The sequence below is a fragment of the Limulus polyphemus genome, unplaced genomic scaffold, assembly GCF_000517525.1.
Source record: "Limulus polyphemus unplaced genomic scaffold, Limulus_polyphemus-2.1.2 Scaffold180, whole genome shotgun sequence".
Taxonomy (NCBI): Eukaryota; Metazoa; Arthropoda; class Merostomata; order Xiphosura; family Limulidae; genus Limulus; species Limulus polyphemus.
The window spans coordinates 529,230-547,764 of record NW_013665790.1 but is presented as its reverse complement, the minus strand read 5'-3'; the positions used below and the strand labels follow the sequence as shown (position 1 = coordinate 547,764).

The following is an 18,535-nucleotide window of genomic DNA, read 5'->3' as shown; positions in this document are numbered from 1 at the left end:
CTATTCAGTCATTGAATGTCTACTTTGATTGTTTGTTTTTAATTATGCACAAAGCTACACAAGGTCTATCTGTGCTCTGCCTACCACGGGTATCGTAACCCGGATTCTTGTGTTGTAAGTCCGCAGACAATACCGCTGTGCCACTGGGGGGCGTCTACTTTGATACAGATACTTGTGACCTAGTGAACCTATCTCATTATACATGTAGATGTTTAATATAACATGTATTTTTCACTTTGACAGCATTAAGTGTATTTGTATTCCATCTTAATAATAATGATCTTATTTGATATAAAATATGCAAACATTTTAGCTAAGACTGTACAAAGATAAATTACAACGTTAAATCTTTACTCAGAAAAAAAGAAAAGGTAAGGTGTTACTTGTTAATGTGATTTGAACATGAATAATGAATTATGTATAAGGTTTAGTAACCTAGAAGAGATATTTATATTTTCGGGGAAATGATTAGATTACACAAAAAATCCTATTTTTATTAAAAAAGGGGAATCTGCTCTACTATACTATCCAAAAAAACAAACGCAATGCTTGTTTTACATAAAGTGTTTTATTCTGATAGCATTTCATAAAATTATGTACAAACACCACGTGTTTTCGTTCTTTATCATTTGAAAACCAAAGTTTTCTTTTTTGTCTCGTACTTGCAAAGAATTAGGAACTCTTTCAACATGTAGCTACTTTTAAATTATGTTAACTTACGCTGAAATAGATCTAATGTGTTTTATTACGTGTGTAATCTTGTTATTGTTTGAGATAAACTTAATGTTGTTACTAACGATGAAAAGATATCTAAAGATAGCATTTTGGTTGCATATTGTGCTTATTTATATAGTTAAAATTCGAGTTAGTTGTTGAGATTTATGCTACTGTATTATGATCATGCTTATCTAGAAGGAGATAAATAAGTGTGAATTATGGAGCAGTCATATGACATGAAAAATCACGTGAAGGAGGTAATATGAGTAATTTTGAACTTTGACCTGTGAACCAAAAAGCAATCTGTGTCTACGTGTTAGACTTGTAGTGGTTTGACAAGTTTTTCAAACAAAATAATTTTTTGCAGAATAATACATGATGTTATCTGGAATATTTCATGCTGTTTGTAAAAACTATTTGCTATAAGTAAACAAAATATTAAACTACTATTTACATCTTGTCTCAAAGATGATTGTAGCTTCGAAGTTTGTTTCACTGAAAAATATATTCGACATTTAGTTCTACTTGAGGGTAGGTTGTCACGTTTTTTTAACCCTTCATACGTATTTGTTCAGTGAAAATAATACAACAACTATTTCAACTTGATTCGTTGGCAACTATCGTGATTCTTCCATGACCGAACGGTTTACTTAAAATTTAATTGATCAATTTATACCCCTTAAAAAAAAGGTAAAATATCGGCTGAATATCAGTAAAAATTCCTACAAACTAAAGTTTTGAAAGATCACAGAAAATGAGTGCTGGGATCAAGCAAGACCTTGACGTCCAGATTTCCAATTACGGATGTTCCAAAAACACTGTAGGCTTCAAATATAATTCCCAATTTTTTTCCGTACACTTATTTGCCTTATAAAGAGTATCAAATTAACATAATAGTTGCTTCAAATTCACCAACTCAGAATAAAAAGTGTATTTTTATCCAATATGAAATGTTAATTCCACTATTTAAGAAATATTTACATATGCTATAATGGTGTATCGTTGCATGCAAATGCAACCCATATTGATACAGGCGACATGTTTGTTACCTACACATTTGTTTCGTGGTGAGTTATCAACCATTTGGCAATACTTCCACTGAGAGTTTTGTGTCTAGATAAACACACGTATGTCACAACTCTTTCTAAGGAAGGATATTCCTATAACGAAATTCTTAAACACGAGGTAGAATTTAGAAACACAACATTTGGAAGAAGGAAACTTTCAATGTTCCCCAGGAAGACTCTCAAGCAGAACGTTTAGGACAACAACTAGCTTCAAAACCACTCTCCAACTTAATCAGGAGGAACAGGTTCAGCTACGATCATGCAGGAGGTTATTATTATTAACTTGTAGTTGATGAGGCTACTATCACTTAGAAGATTGTTGCTATTAAGTTATAATGGAAAGATATGACCTCGAGGCTAATGTAGTTTTACTTGTAGTGAATGGAGCAATAATATTGTATCTTGTTCCTATATCATCTGTTAGTAGATAGGTATGATTTTCAGGCTAATATTTTAAACTTGTAGTGAACGGAGCTATAATGTGGTAGATTGTTCTTATTAAGTTATGGTTGAACGGTATAATCTTGAGGCTAACTTGTTTAACTTGCAGCAGATGGCCTACAATAAAGGGTTATTATTTAGTATTATGCACATACTTGTTTTATTACTTAATGATAAACCAATATTCCTACTTCATTAAGGGTTCTTTTACTTGTGGAGAGTGTATCGAGGGATTTGTTGGGAATCAAACCATTGGTTGCAGCCCCAACCCAGGGACTTGTCCTGACGGTACTGTCTGTGATGGAAATGCAGACTGTGAACTATTGAGGGGTAAAACAACTTATCGGTGTAAGGTAAGTCAGTAACTGAGGGGATCAAACAGCTTATCAATGTAGGGTGAATCCATAATTTAGAAGGCAAACAGCTTATCAATGTAAGATAACTCAATAAGTGAGGGTTGAGACAACTTATCAGTGTAGAGTAAGTCAATAAATGATGAGTTAAACAGGTTATCGTTGTAAAGTAAATCAATAACTAACGTGTCAAACATCTTATCAATGTAAGGTAAGACAGTAGCTAAGGGGATCAAACAACTTATCAGTGTAAGGTAAGTCAGTAACTGAGGGGATCAAACAGCTTATCAATGTAGGGTGAATCAATAATTGAGGAGGCAAACAATTTATCAATGTAAGATAACTCAATAAGTGAGGGTTGAGACGACTTATCAGTGTAGAGTAAGTCAATAAATGATGAGTTAAACAGGTAATCTTTGTAAAGTAAATCAATAACTAACGGGTCAAACATCTTATCAATGTAAGGTAAGTCAATAACTGAGGGATCAAACAGCTCATTAATATAAGGTAAGTCAATAAATGAGGAGTCAAACAGGTTATCAATGTAAAGTAAGTCAATATTCGAAACGTGTCCGAAAACATAAAACTTTATGTATTTTTAGCTGTGACGTCAACTACAAAATATGGAAGAAAAAAAACAACGTGTTTTTTGCATTTCCTAAACGTACTCTTGAATTTAAAACGGAAAATCTGGAAGTCATTAGAATGTAGACTGTACCACTCTCAAACATATCCACGTCATCAGCTTATTTATGCAGTTTCTGTGTGTGCTAAAGTTTGTTTTGATAAAAGTTTGACTACTTGTTTCATGCGTTCATGTGTATAGGAAAATACGTGGACCCCCCGCCCCTCCCCCTTCTCAAAAAATAAAATAAAAGAAGAAAAATCTCGATACTTAAAACTATTTACGTTTGCATTATGAATTCTTAACTTAGTTTTTTTATGAATCGCCTAGTCCCACAGATTTAAATTGTTGTTTGAACACTTAAAGACACCCACCTGAATTTGAAATGAGGGTGAATTTGTTTTTTAGAGAAACTTTCCTGTTAATACTTATAAAATGTTTTGACTAGGTTGATGCCTCATTTATACATCATTGAAAACTAACATCGATAATTTTTTTACATCTATTTTCCCTTTCAGTTACTAGTATAGTTAAGTTTATAATACCCGGACTCCTAAAACTGGTACGTACGCAATACGTACTATACAAAATTAAGTGTTTTCTTGAGATTTAAGACTTTTTACTACACATACTAACTTATTTTGAAACGGTGAATGGTACGTAGATGGCATTACATGGGTTTTCCTACTTTTCTTATCACACACAGTCCGCTGCGTTTTAAGAGAGGAAAATTAAATTCCCTAAACACGGAGTTCATAAAGGCTTCTTGACGTTGATACTTACAGCTAGGCACCTAGGATTGTTGCATCTCAGTTCATAGTCTGGCCAGCCGTCCAGGTCTTTGTCCGGACCGCAAACCTTCCCATCTCCTGCCCAGCCAACACGGCACTCGCAAAGTGTAATCAGATAACCAGCTGTGATGACATAAAAGTTAGTTGCTAAATTTAGTTTATTTCTGTATAAAAGAGAAGCCCTCTTTCAAAGAAAGATATAATAGAAAATTAAATATCTATTGCAAAGCAAAAACGACAGAAAAACACAGAGCTTTATATGTTGCAATTTCTGATTTGATATTTTTGTAACTTCTGCTGTTTATATAGAACCGTGTTTTACAATTCCCTATGCCTACACAGAATTGTTCTTTTTTCTAATCTGAAGACAGCTGTGTGATTTTCAACCACACCACATAAAATATTATTTTGTATCTTCAGAAATATACATACAACTATATACTTAGTTCACTAAAAATTATATGACGCCCATCCTATCATCGATTCACCACTTATCAGTGATTTATACCGGTTTCGGGGGATTCCACCTCTATCTGTGGCCCCAAGACAAAGGGAAATCAAAAGAACAAGGCCATGCTTCATATAATGATAATGGTAGAATATATACTATATGTATGGTGTTTTTAGTTGTATTTTACTCACTACAGTAAACCTATAGTTGTAGAGGAATGGAAGACAACTATGTTTTATTACTCCAAAGTCTACACTCAATTTTATCTTTTGTAGACTCGACGCCTACACATAACTCCGTGTTTTGCAACACATGATGTCTACACATCACTTCTTGTCTTGTAACTCTTAATGTCTACCAACAAACAGCCTTATTGTTTGCAATGCTGATGGCTATATACAACTCTACGTTTTGAAACTCCGATGTTTACACACAACTATGTGTCTTGAAGTCTCTGATGTCTACATACAAACTTAGTGTTTTCCAACCATGATACCTATGGCCAACTGTCTTTTCAATTCTTGATCTCTGCACACAACTCTGTGCTTTGCAACCCCAAAATCTACAAAAAACCTTTTCTGTAACCCCTGATAACTACACACAAATCCATGCTTTAAAACCCTCACTGTCTTCGCACAACTTTGTGTTTTGTAACCCCAATATGTAAATACAGTTATGTTTTGCAGCCTCTGATGTATTACACTCAACTTTAAGTTTTGTATTCTTTGATGTCTAATCAAAACTTTATGTTTTGTAACTATTCTGTAATCCCACTGCCTAATATAACTTTATGTTTTGTATCTCTTCTCTAACCCCACTGTTTAAACATAACTTTATATTTTGTAACTATTATATAACCCCACTGCCTAATATAACTTTGTTTTTTGTAACCCGATGTTTGTAAACAAATTTATTCCATAACAAAGAAAAGTCAGAAATATATAAAGCTAACATTGTCCTTGAAATATAACAACAAACTAACAAAGAAATATATAAAATTAGCCTTGTCCAATAATGCATTTTTTTATTTAAAATTTAGTGCCTGCTGAGATTGTTTTCTTGTTTTATGAGACATTGTTTGATTGTTGTAACAATCACTAAAGTTCGTCTATGTGCGTCGTGTAACATCTTTCATTATACTGAAGTGTTTCACCCATATAACACATAACATTCTTGATTAACAGATTTGTTTTGTTTAGGACAACTGTCCAAATATACCAAATAGTGGACAAGAAGATGCTGATGGTGACAAAATCGGAGACGCTTGTGATGAAGACGCAGATGGGGATGGTATCGTCAATGATCCAGTATGTCGCTTTAATTTCACATTTCTTTCATAAGATCACTTTTGTTATGTCACAAATTTAACGAAAACATTAGGAAAAATATGGCATGTGTAGAGCGGTTACATTGTCAGCTGCTGCTTTCTGGTATTCCTATTTTTTTTATATCTTCGATTCCTTTTCCTTTTCAAATCTTTGATCCATAGACATAACATTTAATTAGCTCGTTTATCCTTAAGAAATAGTATTAACATCTTGAACATAATGTTTTAAGGTAATTTTCAAAAGCTTTTATTTAGTATTATACAGTAATTTTGAATTTTTCTTTATGTTGAATAGAAAATACAAATTATAATTCATAGGAATTAATTTCATGATGTCTACACACAAACACACACACACATATATATATAAAAAGAGAAAGAGAAAACAATAAATTATAAATCATGTAACATATTTAATGATGAACTGAATATATATGTTAATAATCTGTACTATATTTAAGCTCCAAAATTGGTAGAATAGCAAACACAATATGTAACAAAGAAGGGTAAATATATATATATATAGCATATATAATATTAGATTTCAAATTTTTGACCATTTGCTGAAATAATCTGCATATGTTCTATGGAATTATGGGTACGGAACCCGATCTGGATCCAAAGTATTTTTGTAATTTCTTATACGAAGCAAAAAGCTCTTCAGAGAATTGAGAAAAATGCTTAAATAAAAACATTAAATGATTCCTGATGCTGGTGGCAGATTATGCACACAAGTCACTTTAAGATAGATAGATTTCTCTAATCATGATTCTAATGACGAATATTAATTTGAGAGCAGCACTTGGTTGTTGTTTTTTGCCTTAAAGAGAAAGTTTTTAGAAAATAAAATCATATTTTGAGATGTTTTTGTTACCTTTAAGCTAGAAATAGATCACATGGATTAGCTTACACTGACATACGTGACATTTCTTAGAAATAAATCTTGGTTTAAATCGTATTTTTGTTTCCTTAATTTCAAAGCGTATATAAACTGTGTTAAAATAAATTTAGCTAGGCATACATTGTACAAAACATGTACAGAATAATGTAACGAATTTATAAGTCGAAAATGTTGATATCAACGACGATAACAAACTGATTAATCAATGCATTCTAATCATTATAAGTTTTAGTTTGATGATATCCCACACTCCTTGTTATACATTAGCTACATTATTTACTGGGCTAATTTATAATTTTACTACGTGTAGGTAGCTTGCTTTCGATCAGAAGTCATTGACGATTTCAATGTAATTGTATTTCAACAAAATCTGTGTACTAATGAGACTGATATATATTTAAGACATTTTATATATTATTTAACACTAAAAACTTAGTTACAAAAATCTGACTGTACAACTCTAACTTTTATTAACTTGTAGTAAAGTCAATTCAGTGTCTTTATAATTCTACTGAAGGAATGAGAGCCATGCTTACATACTGTTAATTGGAACGGAAGAGGATGTGATAATCCAGACCAATGCGTTTTGTAAGAAGATACTTTCATTTACAAACAAAACCCACCGTCGTTGTCAGCATCAGGGTCGCATAGGTCTCCATAGCCATCGTTGTCGGAGTCCGTCTGTTCAGGATTGGGAATTTGGGGGCAGTTGTCGCAAGCGTCCCCGAGTTTATCTGGACCGTCTGGGTCAGTATCTTCTTGGTTAGGGTTAGAAACTAGAGGACAGTTATCCTGTGTTAAAAAAGTCAGATTCTATACTCTAGTATTCAGTTAAACATACTCAGAAGACAAGATAAATTCAATAATGATCATTTCAACATTTATCTGTAAAGTTTGTTTATTTGTTTGTTTTGTAATTAAGCACAAAGCTACACAATGGTCTCTCTGTGCTCTGCCCACCACGGGTATTGAAACCCGGATTCTAGTGTTGTAAGTCCGCAGACATACCGCTGTGCCACTGGGGGCTACCTGTAAAAAGGTCTTAGAACCAAGTTTTTTCTGCAAAAGAAACTTTCCCTATGTTTGCCTTCAGTTGTCTTTGTTTGTTATCTATTTTTTTATCTGTCATATTTTTATACGTATGAGTTTTCTGTGTGTCACGAAGAGTTTGTACACCACATATTCACAGCTTACTTGCCAAACAATTCACTTGAAACATCTGCGATACACATACTTTTAATCAAACATTTTGTCATTCGTTTAATAATACTTTATTTATAAAAAATAACATTTTAAATCTTCTTGCAACAAATAAAGAAACTTCCCAATATGTGACACGACACTTAAGACATACCTGAGAAGGATTAGGAACGTACGGACAGTTGTCACATACATCACCCAGCTTATCCCCATCTGAGTCTCGTTGGTCAGAATTTGGTATGGTAGGACAATTATCTAGCACGTTCTGGATACCTGTAATGTCGACCCAGGTTTGTGTCACACCTATGAATGTTAATCAGTATGATATTAGCCATGGCACATTGATAATGTTATTCAACATGATAGCATCCACGACACATCGATAATGTTAATCAGCATGATAGCAGCCACGACACATCGATAATGTTAATTAGCATGGTAGCAGCCACGACACATCGATAATGTTAATTAGCATGGTAGCAGCCATGACACATGGATAATGTTAATCAGCATGGTAGCAGCCACGACACATTGATAATGTTAATCAGCATGGTAGCAGCCACGACACATTGATAATGTTAATCAGCATGATAGCAGCCACGACACATGGATAATGTTAATCAGCATGATCACAGCCATGACACATCGATAATGTTAATCAGCATGATAGCAGCCACGACACATCGATAATGTTAATCAGCATGATAGCAGCCACGACACATTGATAACGTTAATCAGCATGATAACAGGCATGATTTTTGTATAATTCTTCTACAGTTCATGTTTATTATTTTTTTGTTGTGATTTACACACAGGTTTGGAATTTCTGGTTTATCTAACGTTTAGCTGTTTACATGTTATTGTGAGAACTCACAATCGATTTAAAACCATTTCTTATTTTGTTTTTCATTTTTCATAGCTATCCAATTTCAATTTACCTTTCTAAGCTGCATTGAAAACGACAAATCGATAATAATTTCGAATATATATATACATATATATACATACATATAACTACATTTCTATTCAAAGTATGATTTCATCTCTTTGCATAAAATTGATTTAATAATCAATAAAAGCTATTTCAGTCAGCTGGCCAGATTTCAAAAGGGGCTTAGTTAATGAGACAAGGTAGAAGAAATTATTTTATAGCAATGATTTTGTATATCAGTGGGCATTATCATCAGAGTAGATGTAGTCTCTGAATGGGGCGCAGTTTGGTTTATAGAACGTTTGTGTATATGTGGAGGCATAATATAATTTAATTTTTCATTTTGGAGACGCCGAAAGATTTGGTGATTGTAGACACAAATTAATATTTATTTGGTAACGAAACATAAATATAAATTTAGTAAATAGGTTAACATAAAATATTTACATTATCTTTGAAATCTGGAAGATGAAGCTGCAGTTTTAAACATCCTTAAAATTATTAATCAAAGAATGGTAAATCCTTTCAAACTAGAAGGAGTGAGCCCAGGAAAGAAAAACAAATCTTATAAAAATTGTAAAATCCACTGCTTCCTCTGATTACATAGGCCTGCGATGGTTTTATTGTCTTGAAATTTTTACACGTTCTACAGTAATTCCTATACGCTGAATCCGAAAGTGATATCCATTTTCCCCCATCACGTACAGAGTTTTTACAAAACTTCATAACGCAATACATAAAAGAAAGACCACAACACGTAGTTTTGTTCTTCCATTTTCCTCAGTTTGTTTGTATTTTTGTTAACAAACATAATGATAAAAAATTTTCATTGTGGTTCTACGTAAGAGTTTTTTTCTTCCCGACTTTTAAAATTTCCTTACGTGATCGAAAAAATGAATATTATTTTCGAAATCTGTGTAGCTGAATTATGGAAAATCTGTTATTAAAACCAAAACAACTTTTGTGAAGTTTAAATTCGAAGGCTTGTGAAATATAACAAGACTGAACAGGTTAGAGAGAGACTTCTTTGAACCTTTAAGATAGGTCAATTTCAGAACCTTGATGAGTTTATAGATTACGATATCAAACGATATCAAAGAATTGTTCAAGTTTGATATGACTCCTATCCCTCTTTCTCTACTCAATTTAGACGGGTTTTTTTAGAAAGATAAAAACAGTAACATGATATCTTGGCTAAAAAAGGTGGATTTTACAACGTCAACGTTACTGGAACTATTAAAGTAGCGTCTGGTAGTTACTCTGTTGTGCTATAATTTGTATCAGATCTCTAGGAAACGAATTAACGTAAGTTCCTCTTGATGATAAGCAAAGAATTGGAATAAACAAGGTATTAATGCGGATCATTGACATCAGATGTTGAAGCCATGTCTCCAAGATATTACTTGAATCATGGAATATTAAGAATTCTATTTCAAAGCTGGTACTATTCAACGAAAAATATTTATTCCAACGCACAATTTGACTGAAGAATCAGGAAAAGAAATGAGCATGGTGTTGCGTTGTCAGTCGTCCATGGTTTCAGTGTGTGTAATTGTACGTCAGCATTCTGTGACTTAAGAAAAGAAGTAGAGCTCATTCAGAACTATTAGAAAGGTTGAAATGTCTGGAAAACAGTGCATTATAGATAAACAGTAAAACTGAGAACGCTTATGTGTCATCAGTATTGTTGATATACTATGAAGAGAAACAAGAAACAATAACATACAAAATGTTCTAACACTAACAAAATAAAACAATTGAGCAGCTACTATCAACAATGGACTCTTTTTATGCAGCTTTTAAAAAAGGCAACGTTTTAATCTTATATATATGGACTCGTGTTACTGTTAAATGTCCCAACAGGTGAAAATAGATGGATGAGAGACAGTGCAAGGCATATTGTTTCATTAATACTTGTGTGTAATATGATTGTCAACAAGAAGATGCAAATGTTAAATGGAAAGTATTGTATGCGCAGATGCGCAAATGCAACATTGTCATGTGTAATAATAATAGAGTACTGTATGTATATGACTCAGGTTCTAATGTTGACTGAAGAAGTTCAATTATACGGTGTATATACTTTGATTTACATTTTTTATATTACCAATATATATTAGATTTCATTTGACACCTAAATAGCATTACGGTTTTGATTAATGTTACATGAGATAGACCTGTAACGATTTTTGCCAACATGAGCTAACATTTCTTTTAACTTTAATTAGGGTAACTACTCGACTGTCAGTAGTAGCTTTGTCAACCTGTACTTATCTGGAATAGTTATTATTGTGAAATAAAAACTCTGATTAGAATAAGTGTATTCGTGCCCTTCAGATAATTACTACATTAAAAGATATTAAATCTACCTTGTCTGAAGCAAAAAATGGGTACGTCCTCCTCATTAATCATCCAACTACTTTAAATTACCCTTCATACGCCATCAAAATTGTGGAATGTTTCAAAATTCTCCCATTTCTCGCTTAAAATAATGTCTTCTATTGTGTCAGTAGTAAAAGAACGGACTTATAACTCTAAAATCCGGGTTCGATTCCCCGTAGTGGACAGATCTTAGATAGCCTATTTGTACAGTTTTGTGTTAAAACAAACGCTTAAAATAAAAGGAACCATGGTTCATGGTACAGGTATATCTAAAATATTGTGACACCTTCTCAAGATGACATTTTCCTATTTATTTGTTATTTTATAATCAGATTGATGCCGATAAGGATTTGGTGGGAGACCATTGTGACAATAACGTTGATAGGTAAGTTGTCAATAGAGAAGTCACTTTTAGATGTAGTTTGACGGATTTATAAATTATATACTCAAAATTTAATTCATCTTAAAATAAATTATTTTTGTGTAGTTCTTAGTTAGGTAATTTTTGTAACTTTGTGAAAATACAGTCTTATATACATTAAACGATTTACTACTTGTAGACGTATTATTGATGTTCTTAGCCGTAACATTATATTATAAGAGTAATCCCTTAACAACTATAGAGTTTATACATTGTTGTTGCTACTTGTTTTTAGGGACCACGATGGGATTCAAGACAACAAGGACAATTGCCCAGACTACCCTAATAGTGATCAACTAGATACAGACGAAGATGGAAAAGGTAAGAGCAAGAAAAGTGTCATAAAAGTCACTTAGGTGAATATCTTACTAACTATCACTGTGACGTAACAACAAGGAGTAGGGCATTTGAATAAGGTGTATTTTGGATGATATGTTTTCTATATTTGTCTTCTAAAGTCAAATTAAATTTTTTATCGGATTTGGTTGCATTACCGTTTTCATTCCGCCATGCTGTTTGTCTAGCATTTTCATCTTTATGAAAAGTATAATATACTAGTAATTCTAAAGTAAATATGAACTTCTTTTGGAAGAAGACAAAAGTCACTTGTGTTTATTGTTTGTTTTTACAGGTGACGCATGTGATTTTGACAAAGACAACGATGGAATTTCGGACAGCGAGGACAACTGTGCTCTAGTGTATAATCCAGACCAACGTGATACTAACGGTAAGTTAGTAATCTGAGGATTAACCTCTAATTGTATTTAGTCTAGTCAGTGTAACATTAGACTAGGGTAATGTGATGATGTATACTTTGATTTATACAAACTATGTGACACTAAAGAAGAAATAAATCCAGAACATGTAACTGACACAATCTGTAGTCAAATGAAATAAATAAGCCGGATTAGTGTTGTATATTAATTTCTGATCAACAAAAGCTACTTACACAGATCAGAACTAAAAATTAAAGCAGTAATGAATATAGTTAATCTGTTATACCAGACCAGGCGACTTAAGCAGCCCGTCATTAATGTTAAGTATACACATTGGACTAGCATCAACGAGGCAATTAATAATAGAAACGTGATGTAAACAGTGAGTTCTTAATGTTAATTATTGAAATTGAAGCAGCATAGTAAGGTAATTCATAACTTATATTCTGGATGAGTAACTCAAACAACTACTCATTAATGTAAAAAGACTATGGTGACATGTTAATGAATAACTTAAATTCAGATCCCGTAACGCAAACAATCAATTATCATAACTGAAATTCTACGCAGGAGTATACCATGAGGTTTATATGAAAATTTAGTAGGGATGAACCAATTACTAGTTCGAAGCGCTCTGTATGGTGTGATGCAGTATTATTGTCAAAGCGTTATTTTTCCTTATAGAATTCCATAAATTTCGACGGTACATAGTTGTATAGAACGTCAACATATCGTAAGTAGTTCATGGCTTCATTACATATTTCCAGTAGACCGAATGCAAAACCAGGGCGACACAGTATTACTGTCCTTACTACTTTTAGCATGTTTAATCCCATACCTACCAAGTATCTTTATGTAGTTGCAGTGTTTTGCGTAACTGCGGTCAACATTCACACACATTCATGTGGAATTTGTAAAACTGTGTGATCTAAGACTGATCTCTCCATTCTCTTGATAAAACTGTGTGATCTAAGACTGATCTCTCCATTTACTTGATAAACCTGTGTGATCTAAGACTGATCTCTCCATTTACTTGATAAAACTGTATGATCTAAGACTGATCTCTCCATTCTCTTGATAAAACTGTGTGATCTAAGACTGATCTCTCCATTTACTTGATAAAACTGTATGATCTAAGACTGATCTCTCCATTCTCTTGATGAAACTGTGTTCTGGACAATAGTTTTTATAAAGTGGGATGAATCTTGGCATTTATTGTTGTTATTCGCTGAGACTTTAACCACTGTATATTGACAACTCTAAACATGTGTTCTCAAATTATTAATTGTAAGTTATAATAATTTATACCAGAAGAGTTTGTAAAAATGTACAGTAACAATTAATAGTAAAATAGCTTTAATTACAAGTAACAAGTATGATTCTATTAGCACTCTGCCCTAAGTCATCAGTTTGGTACGCTCGCCCTTGAACTAGTAATTGGCTCGGCCATTCTGAATTTTCATGTAAATCCTATGGTACAGTGCTGCGTAGAGTTTCATTTGAGATGAAATAGTGTTGTCTAGGACCTGCCTTGTCCAGTCCTGAGCCCTGACATAAATCCAGCTGATCCACTTTGGGACGTTCTGAAACTTCACTAAAAGGACAGACAAACATACAGAAATTTCACTACACTTGGATCTGCTTGGTAATAGAAGTGCAGGTTATTTCATTACATTACACTAATAGTTAGCAGCAAGGGTCAGGCGTCAAAGATGAGTTCACAACATTTTGAAGTGACGCTCTATTCTCATATCAACGATAATTAAAAGTACATATAAATACGTTTTTTATGAATTATTTCAGCTGTATAGCCAAATTCAATGTATTTGAACAGACTAATATTGTGAAGAGAAACAGTAGAGCAGCATAATTTCTCGCTTTAAGAAAATATGTAAAAATCATAGTATTTGTGTTGACAATTAATGCATGAGCACAAGTTATTTCGTCTTGAAATTTATGTTCAGATATCATAAAAGATGCTTAGATGATAAAGTAGTGTTTTAGTGCTTCCAAAAAGCAAAAGTAAGAAAATTCTTTGAACCAATAAGCATATGTAAGGGGAAAAATCACTGATCAAAACTAGAGGATATTTTTGAATGAAAACAGATGACTCAAACATTTCATAGTTTGTAACTGCTTGATAAATACTGTACACTTGATGATATATTCTAAACTTAGGAAATGATCATTTTTATTTACCTATCAAAATAAACATGTGCTAGGAGTGGCCTAGTGTTTTACGTTTTGGGCTGCAGGTCGAAAATCTACCTTTAATGTGATACCGCTGAACAGGTGTTGCGTTTTCAGCTGTTGGTGCATTATAAAGTGACAATTAATCGTACTTAAAGTGACTTCGGGTTCTGCTGGTTGGCAGCCTTTTCTCTTGTAGGGAATTCGAAATTAGGGACGACTATAATTATATTTTACGTATCTTCGACCAAATGTTTTAGCCCACGTGCGTACGGTGCTGTTGACGCTGAAAATACAATTTGTTGATGATTTCCCCCCCTTATCACAAAATACTGTGAAAAAACAACAAAACGAAAACACAATTATTTCTTATAGTTATTTTACACGAAGTTTCTTGAAATTTTTGATGATAAATAAGCTGTGTTTTTTGTTAAGCTTTTCGTGAATTTGTTTCTCAAAATATAATCTTTTTTTACAAGAGAGCGTCAAGATAACGCCGAACTTGTATGGTGTTTCATTTTATTTGTTGAAAATGTGAAATTTTGCTTATTAGGTCTGTTTCATTATCGGAATTTGTGATTTGTTTATTCTCATGTAAAGAAATACAGCTGTGTTACTTGCCATTGATAATATAACATTAATATAAATTAAACGACAACAAGGCAACTGTTGGTTTATCTAGGACGTTTTGTTCACTAAACTAACTTAAAAAAACAGACATCCACCACCTCCACAACAACAACAAAACAAATTCGATGCCAGTCCCCATCATTCTAATATCTATCAAGCGTTCACATAAACTTCGTAAAATGTATTACATCCACTACATCTTAAGGCAACCCATTCCAAAGGTCAACTACTCCATCACAAAAATGAAACGGATACACTAACACTGCAATTTAAGTTTGGTCAATCTGAAAATACAGATATCTCAATGCATTTTAAAATTTATTGATGCTACATTCGCTTAATCAATAGATATTGTATTCTACAAAGTTTTGGGTTCTCAGCTTTACTATACAAGTTACTTAATTCTGTCTATTATCACCAGGAGCGAAACTGCCGTGACTGAGAAAGTAAACACTTCGGGTTTAAACAAGAAAAGTTTACGATTGGTTTGATTTATTTTCTGTGGCGCAGTTAAACTGTTGCGAGTGCTACGAACACATGTTCAGTACAACTTAAGTATCTTTTTTTTATACGTTTGATATATAGAAATTCGGTTGGCTTTGAGTGCATCATCAATAAACTTAAACGTACATTATTGTTTCTTTCATATTGCTGCAATACACATTTGATATATTTAATACTTATAATTTAACTAAAATATTTCGCTATTACTAGAAATCATGTAGAGAGTGTTTATGATAAATGCTGGTATAAATTGTATATATAATGACTGTGTAGAGTGTTGGAATAAAGTGTACAAAAATGTTTGTATTGAGTGTTGGTATAAAGTGTATAGAAAGTGCTTGTGTTAAGTGTTGGTATAAAGTCTATAGAAAGTGCTTGTGTTAAGTGTTGGTATAAAGTATATAGAAAGTTCTTATGTTAAGTTTTGGTATAAAGTGTATAGAAAGTGCTTATATTAAGTGTTGGTATAAAGTCTATAGAAAGTGCTTGTGTTAAGTGTTGGTATAAAGTATATAGAAAATTCTTATGTTAAGTTTTGGTATAAAGTATATAGAAAGTGCTTATATTAAGTTTTGGTATAAAGTGTATAGAAAGTGCTTATATTAAGTGTTGGTATAAAGTGTATAGAAAGTGCTTGTGTTAAGTATTAGTATAAAGTACATAGAAAGTGCTTGTTTTAAGTGTTGGTATAAAGTGTTTCATGATATTTTCTATCTAGTTGCTTAGAAAGCTTTTTAAAACTAAACAAATTACAGTATGGAATTGATGAGAGTGATGAGAAAATTCATTATTCCTTGTGAATGTAATACTTCTCTTTAGGGACTGGGGTGGGTGACGCTTGTCGTGGAGATTATGACGGAGATAACGTACCGGATCATCTGGACGTGTGTCCAGACAACAGGAAGGTGTATGCTACTGACTTTCGGGCCTACCAAACAGTTGTCTTAGATCCGGAGGGGGATTCTCAGATTGATCCCCACTGGGTGATTTACAACCAAGTAAGTAAAGTTCATGCTCTCACTAAACAACGTTCTATTAAAAAAAGAAAAGGTCAAATTAATATCTTTATTACAACAGCAATTCTTTAAACACGTGATTTCTAGATTAGTACAAAATAATTCTAATCGAAGACAACGAAATCTATAAGTACATTTTCATTAGGCTTAAAATTAATTAAGCCTTTATTACGTACGTTTTATATTCGATATAGAGATAAGTTAGCATTGCAAATTGTTTCTGTTTTTTGTTTTAGTTTAGTTAGGGTTAAACGTTACCCTGCTTAAGACCATTACTAAATAGTCTTATAATGTTATTCTAAAATCTAACGTTAGAGCTTTTCAGAAACGTTTATAAGCTTTCTATATGTTCTTGTACAAAATGTCTACTAAAGTATATTTACACCCGTTGATTACATGTATCTTTAGACAGTAAGAAGCGCACGCATTTTCAGGACAGACAAAACTGAGTGTTATTAAAATAGATACGTATCACAGTAATAAGAAAGAAACTTAAAGAGTTGACCTTAGCGTGATTAAAGCAACTATGCTGAAATGCTGACAAGTGAAGCATAAGGAAATTATACTTTTCATTTATCCACTAAATACAAACAAAACAGTGAATCCTACGAAAAAAAAATTATACTTTTCATCCAGTTTGAAGGTTCTCTTCTTAAAGTTTCTGTTACGTTAGTGCCTACGAAGATGTATAAAGCCAACGGGTATCTGTCTGAAACATTTGTCACAAGAGCTTTGCCAACAGACTTAAAAGTTTCAACAAGACCTGTTTACACTGCTCTGTTCCTCAGGTGGTAAGGAATTCTGTTTACACAGTTATTTCAGAAATTATTATAGGTAGTTTAGAAAAAAATGTATTTTTCTATAGTTTATAGATTGAACGTTGTCATACTGGATCATTTGCAATTATAGACATCGATAACGTTAAAAGCGGAAGTATTTAATTATTTTGTCCCTAAAAGTATCCACTAATGGTTACAGTAAGTACTTATGTTTTAAGATGATATATGATTTTTAAACTCCACCTACAAGATTTCACAAACGACTGGAAATTTTACAAGTAGGTTGTGTAAAAAAATGGTCGAAGAGAAAGCTAGAGTATTGAAGTTTTAAAAACACGTGAGAAGAAGAGTAGTGTGAGCTGTAGATTTCAAGAGTAAAGGAAGAGAAGAATGAGGATTGTTTTTCGATAGTGTTCAAGTGAGTCTCTTGGAAGAGACCCTTTTCAAGGCTTTGGAAGTTTTATGTTGAACTTTCCTTTAGGTGTAACTGGGTGTCATTTGTGTTTGATGTAAATACTCCAAGGTATGGTTACTTTGATAGTAATTCACTTTCCAGAAAGTGGGTAGTACCCTTCTCAGACAATACCCCCATTTGTAATAGTTACTTAAGGTTCTAGACACCTCTAAATAATATCGCTTCGGACTAATTATTGTTCCGCTTCCGTAATAGTCGCTATACCTAAAACGCAGTTATCACTATTTTCATAGAGAACACATGGTTTCTGATAACATAAATCATATGATGAAGGAATTCTTTCTAGGAGTATTGTTTAGTAGATGAAAGGAAGAGGTTGGTTAAATTTTATGTTTAGGTCTTTTAAATTAGTGTTTTCTAAGAGTAAAGAACCCGTGTTTTATGTGCTGGAGTTTAGTTGATCTGTACCGGTTTTGTTGTTTATATAACTTCGTAATTTTGTAATTATTATAAAAACTTTGCTTTGTATTCTCTGAATTTAAGGTTGTTTTTGTTTGATGTGCTTAGAAACGTTACATAGCTGTATTAAATAGTGGAGCAAAGGAATGTTTTGTACATTGATAGTTTTGCTTTAACTTGAAATATATTAAAGGACTTTCGGAATGTTTGTTTGTTTTG

At 32.7% G+C, this 18,535-nt stretch overlaps 1 protein-coding gene across 1 annotated transcript in view; it reads left to right on the top strand.

Moving 5' to 3' along the window:
* LOC106478104 (thrombospondin-4-like) overlaps positions 1-18,535 on the top strand; it is a 65,415-nt gene that overhangs the window by 31,115 nt on the left and 15,765 nt on the right. The window contains exons 9-14 of the mRNA XM_022381637.1: positions 2,426-2,578; positions 5,645-5,764; positions 11,519-11,571; positions 11,843-11,928; positions 12,239-12,334; positions 16,467-16,645. Of these exons, the coding sequence (XP_022237345.1) occupies positions 2,426-2,578; positions 5,645-5,764; positions 11,519-11,571; positions 11,843-11,928; positions 12,239-12,334; positions 16,467-16,645 (687 nt within the window). The remainder of the gene's footprint in view (positions 1-2,425; positions 2,579-5,644; positions 5,765-11,518; positions 11,572-11,842; positions 11,929-12,238; positions 12,335-16,466; positions 16,646-18,535) is intronic.